Source organism: Dermacentor andersoni, chromosome 2, assembly GCF_023375885.2.
Source record: "Dermacentor andersoni chromosome 2, qqDerAnde1_hic_scaffold, whole genome shotgun sequence".
NCBI lineage: Eukaryota > Metazoa > Arthropoda > Arachnida > Ixodida > Ixodidae > Dermacentor > Dermacentor andersoni.
In genome coordinates, this window is record NC_092815.1 from 28,191,625 (window position 1) to 28,208,953 (window position 17,329).

The 17,329-nt window shown below is 44.3% G+C and overlaps 1 protein-coding gene across 1 annotated transcript in view; it reads right to left on the reverse strand.

Moving 5' to 3' along the window:
- The window catches only part of LOC126542176 (corticotropin-releasing factor receptor 1-like), a 318,876-nt gene that overhangs the window by 29,142 nt on the left and 272,405 nt on the right, over positions 1-17,329 (reverse strand). Inside the window, exon 8 of the mRNA XM_055077310.2 lies at positions 8,806-8,891. Coding sequence (XP_054933285.2) covers positions 8,806-8,891 — 86 coding nt within the window. The remainder of the gene's footprint in view (positions 1-8,805; positions 8,892-17,329) is intronic.

A 17,329-nucleotide genomic window follows, 5' to 3' on the forward strand; every position in this document is an offset into this window, starting at 1 on the left:
GTATACTGTTTTGGGGGGCCGTAAGAATATAGCCTCAAATACACGTGCATGATGCGCGATCGTGCCATGAGTTGACCGCACTGCTTTCAGTCCTTGTCGTTTAATCAGAGCTTTGCTTCCTCCTCGTCTCAAGTCGCCAGCGCCAAGAAGATGAAGATGACGGAAACTTCGTAACCGCGAAACTCTTAAAATACTCAATAAAAGTTTTCACTCACTCACTCACTCACTCACTCACTCACTCACTCACTCACTCACTCACTCACTCACTCACTCACTCACTCACTCACTCACTCACTCACTCACTCACTCACTCACTCACTCACTCACTCACTCACTCACTCACTCACTCACTCACTCACTCACTCCTCCTCGTTCTCATACGACGCAGGAAGGTAAATGCGCTGCCTCTTCGGTTGCACGTTTATTTAGCTTAAGAACATTTTGGCTAAGAAGTTGCGTACGAATAGCGCAGCTTAGTGAATTCCGCTCCAGAAAGCTCGCCTTGGCGCACAGCGTTCGTTTACGGTTACGATTACGGTTTACGAAAGATTACGGTCGCATAAGCTGCAGTTGCCGGGAAGCGGCAACTGTAGCATACGAAGCAGAGAGTGGTAACTACACTTTCATATGTAAAAGAAGAACCCGCCTACCAACTGATTTCGTTTGTGTTCTGATAGTGCTATGGAAAGGTCACGCATAGTTAGGACGCCCGAAGAGCAGCGTGAACACGACGAGCGGCGACAGGAACAGCAGCCTCAATGTGCACAACGGTGTCGTGCTCAGGCTCGGCAGGATCCAGCTCAAGGCTACGTCACATTGGTCTATTGGATCAACTGACAGCACAGGTTAGCTGGCCAACCGCCTTCACAGCGTGGAGCCAATTTGTTTGTTTTTCATTCTCGTGCGTTTACATGTGGCATTACGTCATCCATCATCTGTTTATTTGCATTTTTTCATGTTAATCACCATATTTTGAAATAATTTTCAGCATTTAATGCAATTTCGATCACGTAGACGCGAAATGCAGAAGCAGGAAGAACATGATTTCACCCTGTTCCCGTTATCCCTTAGCTATTTATGTCCATCTCTGCAGATAATGCATATTCAGTTCTGCTCAAGTATGCACCAGAACATTAAATACAAAGAAATCTCTGCAATACAAATCTCACGGGGTCACGTAAAAAACATTGTATCATCCGAAATTCGTATCAGGAAGGATAAAAGTGTATTGAGGCGAAAGAGACGCGTAATCCTGCACTTGAGTTAAATAACGCGTTTTCATTTTGTTACAGTCGGGCTGGTCTTCTTTGACAAACGCGTGGTCTTGCGTGCACCCGCACTACCGTAGTCGAGCGAAATGACACGCGCCGAGAACAGTGAATGGACCAGCCAATTTATATCTGAGCTCGTATTGTAGCTGCACCAGCAAATGTTGCAAAACGTTTCATGATTTTCTCATCACGGTACTGTCTGCGGTCGCAATACCTGCTATCCAGACTGTCGCGGTTGCATCACCCGAAATCTTGCAACGTTACACCCGATGACAGTCAGCTGAACAAGGTATTTAGAATTATTATCATCTGTAATTCTTATCAACTCTCATCGTATCAAAAATATTCTATATTGTGCAATAGTACGTATACATAAGGTGTGCGTTTGATACATTATCACGTGCAGAACTTCTTTCAGCAAGTTAACGTTTGCGATATTTTGCGAAGCCTGTTGTTGACACATCTCGTCTGTCATGGGTGCCTCCGAGACGTGTACTGATGCAAAATATTACCTGTGATAGGAGGTTATGCACTGTGTTTGCACTTCTTTGTGCCAACTCGTCTGAACGCTCGTGTGTGCCATACGACTGACCACGCAGAAAACACAACAAATAGCAAAAAAAACCCCCACAAAAGTGTGCAGCATAATCTCGGAGGCAACAGCCGTGATTCGCCAAATACAAGCTTAAATCAACTCCCTCTAGTGATCTAAGGAGTCACTAATGGTAGTCAAATTCCGCTTCAATATTGATTTCTTAGCAATTAAATGCGTGCAATGCGTGCTTATTGTTAGTCTTGTAATTCAACTAGATTGGAATTGAAAGCATTGTCGCTGTTGCTCTCAAACTGGATACCACTGCTTCACGTTTCTGTGTGGCTACCCTGAACGAAGAACTTTAAAATTTCTCTTCTCGTCACCGTAAACACTTATTTAATGAAGCTATTCCACAAGTTCTATACCTCACCTCAATAAAACTAAATTCTGCACACTACCCACCGCAGTTGTTTACTGGCTATGGTGTTGGGCTAATAAGCATGAGGTCGCAGGATGGAATCCCTGCCACGGCGGCCGCGTTTCGATAGGGGCGAAAACACCCGTGTACTTAGATTTAGCTGAACGTTAAAGAACTCCAGGTGGTCAAAATTAATCCAGAATCCCTCACTACGGCGTGCTCATGACCAGATCGTGGCTGTGGCTCGTAAAACCCCATAGCTTAGTTTATTTTTTAAAGTTTCTGCACAATATTTGACTGGTACAGCGAATGGTTTCTCCTGTAAGGCATAATAGATGACGTCGTTGCTATAAAAAAGAAAAAAAGCAGCGAGGTGGCAAAGGGCGGCTTGGAAACTTACAGCGTCGTCGTTATTAATAATGGCGAATGAGAAGAATGCAGCCTAGGTAATTAATCTCTGCGATGCCCTGATTACTTGGAAAAAGAAAGTTACTTGAGCATTAAACGCATTCATCCTTCGAAGGTTTCCTCTTTATTAATTCTCGTGAGAAATCGCAGGGCACCTCTACATTAACGTGGGGAGAGACAACCACGAAGGAACACATTATGCGATCATAAATCATAAGCTCGCTAGAAGAACATTATTTTTTTTCTAGCGCCAGGCTACTTAAAGCTAGGGTCCTAGCTCAAGCAAAAGAGAAAAAAAAAACGATTAGTAAAACAAAGGAAAATAAAATAAGCGGCATGAACTTCAGTCACGTGATGTGCAATCAGCAGTACCGCCAAAAAGATGTGCTTTCTTAGAAATAACTAATATCTAGCAACTTCGAGACTGAGTGTGATAAGTTCGGCACGATAAGACCGTGCACGTGTAATTAAGTCCTGTAATTCAAGGGACGGACAGTCCCAACTGCTATTAGCCCGCAGAAGCGTGCACCTACTCAGTAATGAAGCCGAGCGAAGATATTTCAGGACTACAGCTTCTGGCGCAATACATCCAGTTTGCATGCATGAGCGTGAGATTAGTTCGTCTCTTCTGCTTTGCGAGTGTAGTCAGGGCCTGTGTTATATAACCACTGACTTCTTTTTAGTTGTGCATTAAACCTATGTAGCACTACCAGGCATCATGACAAAGTATCATGCGCAATTTCGTGTTATGCATAATTAATTAATAATGAATGATTCATTCCTTCATTCAGGTTCTTCATTAGATAGCATTGGATAGCTACCTGGCCTAAAATCTGCATAGACAGCGTGACAGAGGCTCAAGTAGCCGTTAAAACGCAGATACAGCGACCAAACGAGAAGTAAGTTAAAGAAAGCAAGCAGATATAGTAATGCAAATGCCGTGATAGAATGTGTAAGCGTGACTGAACGAGGACGTAGAAAGAAACAGATAGACAGAGTAAGCGCTGCTTTCAACCATATATTTTATTTATGCTCGCATCAATAAGTATATGCCGAACCAGCGAAAAAAAAAAAAAACAAGACAAGAAAGAACGTTCAGTGGTGCGTGTCGATCAACACTGCGAATGTTTACCTTTTCACTGTGTTTGAAAATTCACCCAGTATCTTTGACAGGTTAAATATGTATTCATGTACAGATACTAGGTATTTAAGAATAGCTTCGATTGGCAATGTGCATGTTGTCTGTATCTTTTAACGCTGTCGTATTATTTATGTGACAAAATTCTTAGAAATTGCTACATCATCCGTGGGATAAAGGAAAATAGGACAAACAGAAGTACAGCCATCTAGCGGGAGCGTCATTACCAAAGAAATGTTTATTAAAAGTTCTGCAAGAGTACCCTCAGTATAAACTCTGTTTTTATGTATTATTTGTTCAGGGAGCGTATTTCTGCTTTCATGGCCTAAAATTTTATTCTCTACAGTCCAGGTCTCACATCAGTGCTCAGTAGCAATATTAGTAAAAAAAAAATCCGTTTCGCCCGAAAGGTGAAGCATTAATTGCGATAGCAAATTAGTGGGAAGATATACGAAGTAATGATAGTAGTTTCATCGGTCGTATAAGCTTGTAAACATAGGCATGCTAACTAAATTAACAAGCACGGTGTCACGCACGCACAAGCAAATTCCATGACCGCGGACCTCGCTGTCAAATCGCTGGAGTGAGGGCGCGCGGCAGCAGCAGCGAGCGAATTAACTTTCGTCCTGCATCTCGCATCAACGCGAAGTATAAGCCGCGAAAACAGCACGCAGCGGACTCTGTCCCCGTCGCAAATGGCTTTCAATATACAGCGGCCCGGGCGGGTGCGCGCGGCCGCCAGGAGAACGCTCGCCCCCATCCCCTCACCCCGGAGCCTTGAGCGTGAGGGAAGACGGCGCGCTTTCTCCCCGCTTTCCTCTCTTGGGTGCGCGAGATTCAACCGCGATCGCCAACTCACCTACGCACGCTCTCACTTGCACATATAATATACGGCACGCGGCATCGATTTTATCGCCCTTGGACTTTATACAGAACCTCACGGCGACGGCGACGGCAGAAATGCGCCTAGAGTGTCCAAATAATTGCTATCGCAATAAGACATTCTCGTAGCAAGTCGCCTTAGCTCGCCTAAGCTCCGCATTGGGCCTACTTCTAACTTCAGATTTTTCAGCGCAACAGGGCCTGTAGGAAAGTACGGAAAAGCTTGGTCGCTGTTTTCTTACTATTTTCCATGTTCTAAATGTTTTAAAAGCGAGCTGTATCACGTAGATGTTTGTCAGAGTCCCGAGAAATTTCAGGTATGAGTCCTCCACATTTCTCTTCCCATATACGCAAGACTAATCTTGTAAGAAGCTATTAGGTATGAAAGCTTCTAAGGCTTGATAAGAAATACACTGAGCTGTGATTGAGTCACACGAACGGACCCTGATTTTTCTAGGAGCATCATAACAGACGGAAATCGGACAATGCTCACTAACGTCCCCTGCTAATGTACCGTCGTTAAAAAATCGCAGCCTCGCAATTCGTAATTAGCAAATTTAGAGTGGGTGAAGTCGACACCCCTACATAAATAGGCGTTGCGATTACATTCACAAAACTTGGTGAATGTGGCCTACGTCCTACGTTTCCTTGAGCCATAGAATAACATATATAACCGTCATCGTCCCTACATTCACTGCGTTTGCATCCACGTGAAATATTCACGTAAGTGTAAGCTCGCGTACAGCTCTTGTGTGATCAAGGGTTGCGGGGCGACTTTCAAGCTGCAACGAGCATCTTCTTGACCTGTGTCTGCTCTTTGGGATGCAAATCCTGTACAACTAAGAGGGAAAAAAAATGCTGTGCTGTGTTATGTTAAATCAGGCTATGTTTTGCTATATGTTTTCATGAGGCAAGTGCGACTGGACGGGGATTCGCCGTCGCCACCGAAATCAGCAATTTGGCGCGGGCAGCTACGAGCGTAAAAACTGAAAAGAATGTACAAAGCCGGCTAGGGCTCTTTTCTCTGCGTCCCCAGAGTAACAGCAGTGTATATTTTGTTTTCGCATTGGTAATGACAGTGCGCCCTTTTCTTCCTGTCGCGTTATTTTTCACCATGATAGGATTAAAAGTCTGCGCTTTATTTGCGGAAATGTTTACATAATCCCCTCCCAACCTCTTTCAACCCCCGTATATCCTCACGTATACACATGTGAAACATAAACATTTGAAACTTTTGTTAGGATACCGCTGAGAAAATGTGAATGAAACAAGCTACAACAAAAATCAGTCTGAAAACAATATTAAAAAAAAAGAGATTATTTAAATCTTTCTTTGGAATGGAAAACAATGATAAGAAAGACAGATTTAAGAAAACATGATGGCCAAAATGAAAATCAGGAGAAAAAGAAGCGCGAAAGGACAGAGCGCCACACTCTCAATTGAAGCTTTATTATAAAAACTGATACATACGTATAAAAGCGCGCCACGGCACCTATATAGGACGCATGCAGAATGCAATTTGATCAATAGCAAAATGCCTCGAGAAAATCAAATTGACTTTGATACAGAGATATGGACGAAGTACTGATGCACTCAGCACTCTGTTGTGGGTGAGTGAGATAACTTTATCGGGAATCCGGCGATATAGAGGCCCGGGCCAGTGGCCGCCTAGCTGGCCAGTGGGAGCTGTTGCTCCCGTACGGCCTCCATGTATCACTGGACGGCCCAAAGTTGGCCTTGGAGTTCTGAGCTCGCGGATTTCCCGGGGAGACTGCTATTTTATCATGGTATATTTTACATCCCCGCAACATGTATTGAAGGGTGGCTCTAGCAGACTTGCGCAGCTTGCATATATCGCTCTCGTATATCTCGGGCTAGAAAGTCTTTAACTGCACGAGACTCGCGTATGTTTCTTTTTGTAATCGTCTTCAAGCAACGGGCTCAGCTCTGTTGTGTGATAAAAAAATGTCTCGAATAATCCACGTGTCTTGTTCGCGTATCTCGCGGCTGTTGTCCAAGATTTTTACTTCATTGAGGGGAGGCTTGCACATACATTCCTTGCATAGATATGATAAGTGGGAGCCAGTGCCGCTCGCCATAGATCAATCGTGCACTCTTAATCCTTCGTTGACACACCTGCCGGTTCGACCCATGTTGAATTTACGCATACGATTGTAAGTCCCACATTAACTTAAAGAAAGACGTACTGACGCAGGGCTTCGGTAAGAAAGCTAGAGATCTGTGTTCCGTGAATTATGCAGATATAGAATAATTAGACGTGGGTCTTCTTATGTCTCCAAAAAATGAGACATCCGCTGAATATGTCGCTTGCAAAATTGACATAATGGAAGCAATCTTATTGCACAAACTGCAAATGAACACATTATTTGTCCGCACTAAATGATACATCAACCTTTGCTAAGAAAATTGAGAAATACATCTTTGTATTTTATTGCGGAATTACGGAATGAAATGGTTTTGCCCGAACTTACAATCTTTCTGGTGTGCTTAGAACCTGGTCGTTACCCTCAATTCCTGCAGGATATCTTGAACGCACAAACAGAAATCTCGCGATCGCCATTAATTTCTAAACATTTACGCTTTCTCGCAAGGGCTACATATACCATTCTTGTCGTTTCAGCGTTCGTCCAGTGAGAGAACTTCTGCTCTCAATAGGTATTTGAATATGCAAACCGGAGTGGGCGAAAAACTGAAGCTCGCGCTTATCCCCTTGATCACTGCATGCTAGCAAAGTTTGGCAGTGCAAGTGCTGCAGGCACCCTCTGCCGCCCACGAGAGCTCAGACTCAAGAGGAACGGAGCTAATGATCTATAACAATAGGATTTCTTTCGCTCGGTGTAAGCACATGTCTGTGACAAGAGTGCTTTCCTTCCTTGCTTATTTTGTTCGTTTATGTTGTTCATTCGTAATTCTTGAGCACGCCTCGTTTGAATCGCTAAAGCAATTTATCAACGAGAAGCGCGGCGCCTGCGTTTACGTGTTTTAGTTCTAGCGCTCGGTTGAAGCAGCACGCACCGCCAGCCTACATATGCGCATGCACTGTGCTTTCTTACATTGCTACTGCTCTGGGCTCCTTCGAGCGGCACCTCTTCTTACGGGCCTAATCAACCACATTCTTTTTGGTGCCAGCTTTTGCGAACAGGCCGCTCGTACGGTGTGGAGCTAGCCGCTTGTTCTTCTTGTTCTTTTGTGTGTGTGTGTGGGAGAGGGGGGGGGGGAGGGGAGGGTGTATATGTTTACGCGGTAGCCACTGTCTTGGTTTCAGTATCGACCATGTTCAAGATTCCAGCCAAGGAGGCGCCAACATTCCAGCCAAAAAGACGACTAAGGACTCCAGAAGCACGAGCTGGAATAACGAGTGAGAAACTTGGAAAAGTTCTTGAAAAAATGTATGTTGCTCGGCGGCCACAGCGGTTCACTTCCTATAATAATATTGTGCGTTTGATTACAGGCCGCACCGACCTCCGTCTTATGAAAATAAAAGAAAAATTATACAAAAATAACACGAAAAAAGAAGGAAAAGAAAGAAAGAGAGAAAAAAAGAAAGTCAGAGTATTTTGATTTTGTCGCACTTCAAGGAACTCGAGGTTATCAAATTCAATTCCGAACTCTAGACCAAGGCGCTTTAGCTCCCCCGGCGCAGCTATAGGCTTCCTGCGTTGTACCCCCTTAGTGAATGAATGAATGAATGAATGAATGAATGAATGAATGAATGAATGAATGAATGAATGAATGAATGAATGAATGAATTATGTAGCCCTGCGACTATTACCGATAAGACAAGGCATATACGGGCGAAGGAGTGTCAGCATTAACCTGTAAGACGAATTTTGCAAACACACAACACACTCAATCCGTTATATGCATCACCTATGCGCATGGTGGGAGAGGGCGAAGGAAGTGCAGCAGTGAGTTTGGGCTGTGAGCCGTGTTTGGGTGTATATATAGGAGGCGGGTGCTTTTTTATCTCTCATTAGTGCAAAAGAATGGTTGCTGTTTTGATTACGAAGGGATGTTAAACTGCAGCTGCTAGTACCGTTTAGTTGTTGCGGCACTGCGCACGTTGCTCTTCCGATGTGTTTACTATAGTTTCAAAACGGAAAGTGTATATTTACAAAACGGAAAGACTTACCTCAGTTGCATTGTTTCGATGGAGGTGTTTGACTGGAGCTTGGTGAGTAGAATGCGGATGATGTTTATCAGAAACACCGTGTTCACCTGCGAAAGGAGCAACAGACAAAGAAAACAAATGAAGAAGGCCTTACCGTGATTAAATAGGCAGGGAAAAGAAGCAACGTAGAAAGAGGCATGTAGAAAAGGTGCCAGCGCCACCAAACAGAAGTCACCTGCTGCAAAGTCGGTAGATTGTACAGCCGGCCCCAAACTTTACGAGGTACGAGTTTCTGCTTTGTTAAGGCATGACGATTCTGAGTTAGTCGATCACTGTGTAGGCCAGAAAAGCTACTGCAGTCTGACACTCTGAATTTGGGGGCTATGTGCCCAGGTGTTGTGAGAATTCAACATTTTGGCCAATTCCGTGCCACGCAAGCTTTTGTGGCCGACTGTACACTCATGCGTTCGATCTGAAGTGCATCGCAACATGAGCATTGCTGCGAGTTCTGAACTCGACGCGCATCAGTGATCATTTGCAAACGTCACGTGCACGCCGCGAGCTCGCATCGCTTCGCTGTACTGCACGGAATTAGAGTACACACAGCAGTGCAGACTATAGTGAGTCAAGTGACTAGAAAGAGAAGTGATAACTGAAAGGCAGGAAGGTTACTCAGAATAAGGCCGGTTGGTTACCCTGCATTGGGGAAGGATAGGAAGAAGGAAACTTTACACGCGTTCCGGCGTACCTGTGCTCACGGCTCACCCGTTCGTATTTGACTGGGCGAATCTCTTTATTAGCCTTAACTTGCTATCCATGCCATTCGCCACCGGTAGCTGCATTTCTAACAATCGCCCCGCGAAGTCGGTGGCAGGCTGGACATATATTATACTTCAAGTGCTTTTGAGGAGCGCTAACAAAGGAATACATGGGTGCAGAAAGTGACGCACTCATATCACTCTAAGTCAAGACGGCTTTTTCTGCGGTTCTCTCTTTTTGTGTGGGCGCTTACAAAGCTAATTAACGCAGGAGCTACGCTAGAGCAAACTTCAAACGGCACAAACCTGCACAAGTGCGCCCGAGGCAGTCACATCGCGGTATGTGGCTTAGCTTGAGAGATCACATGCCCGTCAGAGCCGAAGGAGACGGCCGCTAAAGGGGTGCAGCGCTCCCTGGCATAGATAGCGACATGTCGGGATGTTCGTTATGATACAGCGGTGTGACATTTCATGGTGGTAGTAGAGCTACGCAAAAAAATATTCAGTATTTATTTCCTAATCAGCGTTGTTGATGGCGTGACGCTAAAATGGTAGCATTATGCTGTCGGCCACTATAGGGTCTGAGTAGTAGCGCGCGATATTTTAGATAAAATCACCAAAACTCTATCGAAAATTGGCAGTGGCTTAGCTCGGCTATGCCAGGATATACGTAGCGAAAGCTAAGGCATAGCATAGTTAGCCTTGATTAATCTTGATTGCAAGTCCAGGTAAGTCTGGTTGTCTAGTTATGTTGCGCCGTTTAGTCAGTTGTTCGGCGCGCTGTTGGTCTGTTTTCTGGGCGATTAGATTCCTCTTCATCTTGTTCCGATGTCGATTCCAGGCCTCCTCCTGCTTATCAGAATTGTCGCCGTCCATACTGCCGCCTCAACTGCGGTTGCGGCGCACGCGAGCTCTCCTTTTCAATCCTCCGACATGTTATCAGGCATGCGACGCAGCTGGCGAGGCGAGCTTAGGCGAGCGCAACAAGGAGGAACGCGGTGTGACGTCATACCAAACGGCGGCGGCGGAAAGGTGTGGCGCTGCGCAGCGGCGGAACACCTGTGGCTCGGTGCTATACTAGTGGCGCATGCGCAGTGGTGACTAGGAAGGGAGAGAGAGAGAGAGAAATATCCGCGCCGAGGCGCGCGTTGTGACGTCATGTGCCTCCTCAGAGCAACACCACGGCGAAATCGCAAGTTCGCGGGCAATAAAGCTCTCGCTTTAAAACTAAGTTTCTGTTCCCTGCGTGCATTCTATGTCCAAGCCCATGCTTGAACGAAGAAAACTTTTTTAACGTTGACGATCTTGTCCTGTTTTAGAGTGCAGCTCTTTTAGGCACCCGTTTCTGGGTCGAGAGTCGGCGTCCTTCGGCAGAACCACGTGAACGCGTTCGTCGTCGTCTACTTCCACAGCTGGCCCCGACACAGCTCGTCATGCCAGCGTTGCCATACGGCCCCTCGCTCTGCGAAGGCGCCGACGGCACAGGCCCACTTGCAGATCGGCATCGTAGCGAAACCCAGGGCTTAGACACTGAAGAGCTTATCGTTCCGTTTTCTGCGGGTACAATGCTTTGTTACCGAAGTTTTATCGTTCTTTTAAGTTCGTTTTATGGGAACAGCGTTTTCGCATTTCGCCGAGTACACTCGACGACGTGCTGCTTCTAAGATCTTTGCTCAGTGCTTTGACTCGAGGCACTGAACTCATAATTCATAATAGCGCGAATAGCGTGGAGCAACGATGGCCTCGCCGAGGATCTGACACTAAGACTAGTGCAAGCCCTCGTCATCAGCCACATCGTATTCGCGCGACCGTATCAAACCACGCGTAAAACTGGGACCGCGTGCGTAGCAAATAAATTGAGAGAAAAATATTAGAGAATAATAACGATAAAATTGTTGTCAAATTATTGAGAAAAATAAATGCTGTTTTTATCGTTACTTTGCTTCGAATATTTTTGCATACGACCAAAAACCATTATGAACCATTACGAATCACTTTCTTTTTCATTCCGGAGCAGAACCGGAACGGAACTTCTTTCAGTGGAACGAAATTAAAACCAGAACAAAAAACGTCTCGTTCTGACACCCTGACTCCAAGGCACACATACGTCCTAATACACAAACGGATATTATTTAACCCCTTCTTTGATTTCTTATATTTGGGCTAACGCATACTTGGGCCACTGGGTACGTGTAACTGGGCATGTGCCAATTTCCGAACAAGCCCGACAGCTGGTGTGCCGCTCCCTGCGGGACACCTGAGCCACAGGAGTCCCAGACTGAGGACCCCACCCCCAGGCGCAACCAGGAATACAGAAGCCAGCTTGCGTTCTTTTCTTCTACTGAAACAAAGGTCATCTCCCTCTGCTCCTCTAAATACGCGTGTACCACTGTGACACGATGGGTATAGAATACTTAAATGCTTTCAGATGCCTGTCATACATTTTTCCGTGCATGCACCTCGTATAACTATGTGTCCCTCAACGAGCATTATGCATCACTTTAGTCATCGTTACATCGCTGAATCGACGTTGCACAAATGGCACAGGCGTAGCATAACGAGTGAAACTTTGTTAATCGGACGATACGCTAACTTAAAAAAAAATAATGTATAAAATGAAGTTTGTGCAGTGCAACGGAGAGAGAGAGAGAGAGAGAGAACGAAAGAACGACCAACTTCGTGGCACTCACACAAAACTCATAGTATTCGGAAAGTTGACAAACGGTCAAGAATTGGCCCAGAAGTGTAATTTGCTTTTTGATCAGAACAAATAAGAGCTGACTAATGCATGCGGCTTCCTGTGGTGACAATACTATGCATTTCAGCGAATTCGCGCATGTTCTGGTCCCGACTCTTGTTTATAACTGATATCTTACTAAATATCGTACTCTCACTCGCGACAATTACTGAATCGGCACGTGTGCACGAAGATTGACATCCCGGCACTGAACCGAAAATACGGTAACGCATTGCACCAACACCTGTCCCGTCAGGAAGACTGCAACGGTCATTAACAACAAAGATGCTAAGCAAGCTAAACGGAATAATGAAATATATCCGCGTGCACACTAGACAGCGATCTTGCACTGCCAAGTCGATATCCATGAGTGTACGGACTGCGAAGAGTACAAGAACGAACAGGACTAAACGACGCGACAGCAACATAAAAAGAAGATCGCTGCTTCTCTCGGGCATTATCCCTCCTATACAGCCAGCGACGACCATCCAGAGACCGGCCAAGTGGCAGCTCAAGGTCGGCACTCTGCTAACGTCTCAGGCATCGCGTGAATACACACAGCATTGGTTGTTTGCTGTGCAAGCAGTAGGATGAACAAGAAGCAATCGAGACACAGGCAACGAGCAAGCAAGCATAGGGAAAAGGAGCTTTCCCAAAGGTCTTTAGCAAATGATAGCATCTCCAAAGAGCAAGAAAAATGTTTCCATTCGTTCCTATCATCTCTTTCCAAAGAGAACTATTCGCGCAGGTCTGGTGCCGTAGTTATTTCGCTAATACAGCGTTACCCAAGTCAGCTGTTGCGCTGCTCTTTTCTTATTTTGCCGTCTGTACCGGCAGAGCTAGAGAGCTCCGTGCCTATCAAGCTTTACACGGGCCATATTTTTGTTAGATAATCTGGCGTGGCTTCAGACAGCTCGTATCCTGGATTTGCATTTGCGTGTTATCGGTGTGTCACAATCTTAAGCATAAAGTTTGAACCAGAACGGAGTCTGTATGGTAATCAGGAAGCTGTTACGATGGCTGATATTGAGAAAGAATCGATAGGACATGGTGACTTGTAGGAATAAACTTGATGCCTCAGGCAAAGCTACACGCTTAAAAAAAGAAGGAAGGTTTCAAGGCACTGTGAAATGATTGGAATATCTGGGGACGTATGTCTGAGTCAAATGAATGCTCACGGCAACTGGAGTTGGCAGACGACAGCGAAGTTACTTTAGCTGTGTAATAGTTCAGGGAAGTAGCGTTTGTAATTATACGGACTACGCCATTCCTGTTGGAGCGTTTTGCTTTACACGAATAACTTGGAATGCAATTATTATTTTTATGCGGATACGCCAGAGATCTGCTATAACAGCTTTAATGACATATTTAAAAAACTGAAAATGATGTTGTTTACTTGTATTGGCACTTAATGTGTTTGTAGGTTTGTGGTGTTACTTTTTATCATTACGTGTTGTTTATCGACTTATGTTTAATCGCACAGACTAAAACACATGCCACTCTGTCGATGTGTTTCGTTTTTTTTCTGCATTTAGCATTGTATGTATGACAATGGCCAAGCCAAATGATAAATCTTGATATTGAATTCGGAAAGTATGACCCAGCTATTTAGAGAGAGAAAGAGAGGGATAAAAGGTGTGGCTTAAGGCAGAGATATCAACCAGAAACAGGGTGAACCGAAACAGGAACCTAAATATTCAAATGGGGGAGAGAAAAGAGCAGAAAAGGCAGAGGGTTGGTGAGAGGCGGAGATCGAGTGATTGTTGATTGATTGATCTTAACGATCACGGAGGTTAGCTTAGCCTTTATATATAGGGTGTTGTTTTCTTTAGCTGTACCAAATTTTTAAAATGAGAGAGATATAAATCACGGGAACGTTACGTTTATAATTCGAGTGTACGGATTGGCAGCGTCTAGATATAGAGCAATTTCCTGAATTACGTACGTAATAAGCGAAGTCACGGTAATTAACTTTCTAGTTATAAACAATAGGTGGCTAGAGCAAATGAGTACTTTTGGGGCCGTCCTCGACACTACCTATCCCAACGATCAAATTTTGAATAGCGGAGTTCATGTGAAAGCTACGCGAACAATTATTTCCCTTTTGAATGGTCCCGACTGTGATGAAGTTAAGGAAATTACTGGTGACATCAAGGCGTTACGTGTAGAAATAAAAGTTTTAACAGCTCAGAATCAATGTCTCAAAGCGGAAAACGAGAGACTTGAAAAGAAAGTGGACGAGCTCGAACAATATCAGCGAAGTAATAACCTGGAAATTAGGGGTGTGCCAGAGGAGCTCGACTCGACCTCAGTGATAAAAAAGATCGGTGAACTTGTGGGTGAAGCGGTAACTGATACTGATATACACATTTGCCACCGGGTGCCCGCGGCCCGCAGAGAGGATAAGAACATCGTTGTACGGTTCATATCGCGAACCAAGCGCAACACGTTCCTTGCCAAGTAAAAAAAAAGAAGCTGTCATCTGAAGATGTGGGATATAAGGGCACAGGCATCACTACCATTTACGTGAATGAGCACTTAGCACGACAGAACAAGCAACTTCTTGGTGCTGCCCTCGCGGATTTGGATTGTAAAACTTTATTTGTCCAACAGATGTAGGGAAGGCTTTAAGCCTTCCCACCTAGACGACGGCCAGGAGTCCTTGGACCCTAGCGGCGTTTTCGGCCAGTCGGACGGTCTTCAGTTGAATCTCGGGATCGGAGCTGAGTAATAAGGTATCCCATTGTTCTAAAGACTTTATTCTTCCCTCAGAGGGAGCCTGTGGGCATCCCCACAGAATGTGATTAAGATTAGCCCTGGCTTTACATAGCTTACACTGGCTGGAGTACTGACCCGGGTAGAAAAGAAAAAGGCCGGATGGAAATACGTCTGGGTCAGCTCGGGTAAAATTTTGGCACGGAAAGATGAACAGACCGATGCCATTCGAATTGCAAACAAAGAAGATATCGCCCGCATCAAATAATCTTAGACGTCATTGTGCTGATCCGGGTTTTTCATTTAATCAGTATGATGCTCAACTCAGCCTCTTTCATTACTGAATCGTCCACACTAAAATCAAATCTTCGATATTTACGCCCATGTTTTTCCTTATTACACTTAAATGTCCGTAGCATGAGGAACAAACAAGATGAGCTGGACATTTGGCTAAAGTCCCTGCAAGCTAATTTTGACACATTAATGTTCACAGAAACATGGTTAAGCAAAAATGAGCCTTCCCCTTGTTTTACTGATTACATGCCAATACGGTTAGACAGAACTGGTAGAGGTGGTGGCCTGATTATTTATCTACAACGAAAGTATGCATATCATATTGTTGATGAGTGCACAGTTATGAATAGGGATATAGAGTGCCTAACGGTGGGAAGCAGCAATTTTTTAATTGCTGATCTGTCCAGACCACCGACTGGATACAAGCGGCATTTCCTACAGCATTTAGAAAATTTAATAATCTATTGTATTAACACTAATAAGCAGTTCTTTCTCTTGGGAGATGCAAACATCGACACGTTGGCCGACGACTCTTCTGCGCGCGACTTGATGAATCTCTTATCCTCTTACGGGTGCGAAAATGCTATTTCTGTGCCAACCCGAATTACTTCACAAAGTTCTACTTCCATAAATATATGTGCTTCGAACCTGAATGCAGCAGATTTCAAAGCAGGGGCATTGTCATGCGACATCAGTGACCATCTCCCTATATTCTTTGCCACACAATACACGCTAACCACGAACTATAAACGCAGCAGGCTTGAACAATAGGGTGGTGAATGACTCCTCGTTAAGCTATTTTCATACTTTAATTGAGCGGGCTGACTGGTCAAATGTGTACTTACAGCTGGATGCAAATTCTGCGTATGAGGTTTTTCTTCGGGTCTTTCTTAGTTGCTGCAATGATGCATTTCCACTGAGAGAGTATAAGAAATGCAATCGGAAAATTACAAAACCCTGGATTGACATCGCCCTACTAAAACGCATCAAGAAGAAAAATAATATGTTCCACAAATTCATAAAATGCAAGGATGGTGACTTGTTCAAAGAATTTAAAAAAATATCGCAATCAATTAAACGCTGATATAAAGAAAGCCAAACTTGCATATTATGAAGCAATGTTTGCTAGGATAAGAACGGATCCGGAAAAGATCTGGAGACAGGTAAATGACCTTACTGGCAGAAACCCATCACCGGTCAAGGCTGACCAAATAGTAATCAATGACTCTATAGGAGGCGAGACGCTAGCAGATGAAATTAACGAGTACTTCATTAATGCAGCCGTACCCCAGCCGTCTATTCAACAAAGTGGGCTCTACTGGCCTTCTCGTCGAGTAAATTCATTTGTTTTGAATGCCGTTACCGAAACAGAAATGAATGGTCTTATAATACGCTTAAAAAATAATGTCGCAAGTGGGTATGATGAAATTAAAGTTGAACCTGTAAAGCGAGTGTCATTAATTATCAGCCCTGTCCTAGCCTATCTCATTAGTCTCACATTTTCTACTGGAGTCTTCCCAGATAATTAAAACTGGCCAAAGTAATTCCAATACACAAAGGAGGTAGAATTGACGATATTACGAATTACCGGCCAATCTCAGTGCTACCGGTGTTTTCAAAGATATACGAATTGTCAATCAATAACAGGTTGTCAAAATATCTAACCAAGTATCATATAATATCACCCTCACAGTATGGTGTTCAGAAAAATAAGACAACTCAGGGCGCTCTTCTTGCCGTCAAGCAGCAAATAATCAGAAATTTTGAAGATCAGCTCTTCACCTTAGGAATATTTCTCGATCTGCGCAAAGCTTTTGATTCCGTTGACCACGAAATTTTAGCTATAAAATTAGATTGCTATGGAATTCGAGGTATCACATTGGACCTTATCAAGAGCTACGTATCGTTTCGGCGTCGGTTTGTTAAAGTAGACTGTAGTTCTTCAAAACAGCTTGACATTAAACTAGGTGTCCCGCAAGGTTCGATATTAGGCCCGTTACTTTTCCTCTTATATGTGAATGACATTACGGAACTACAAAGA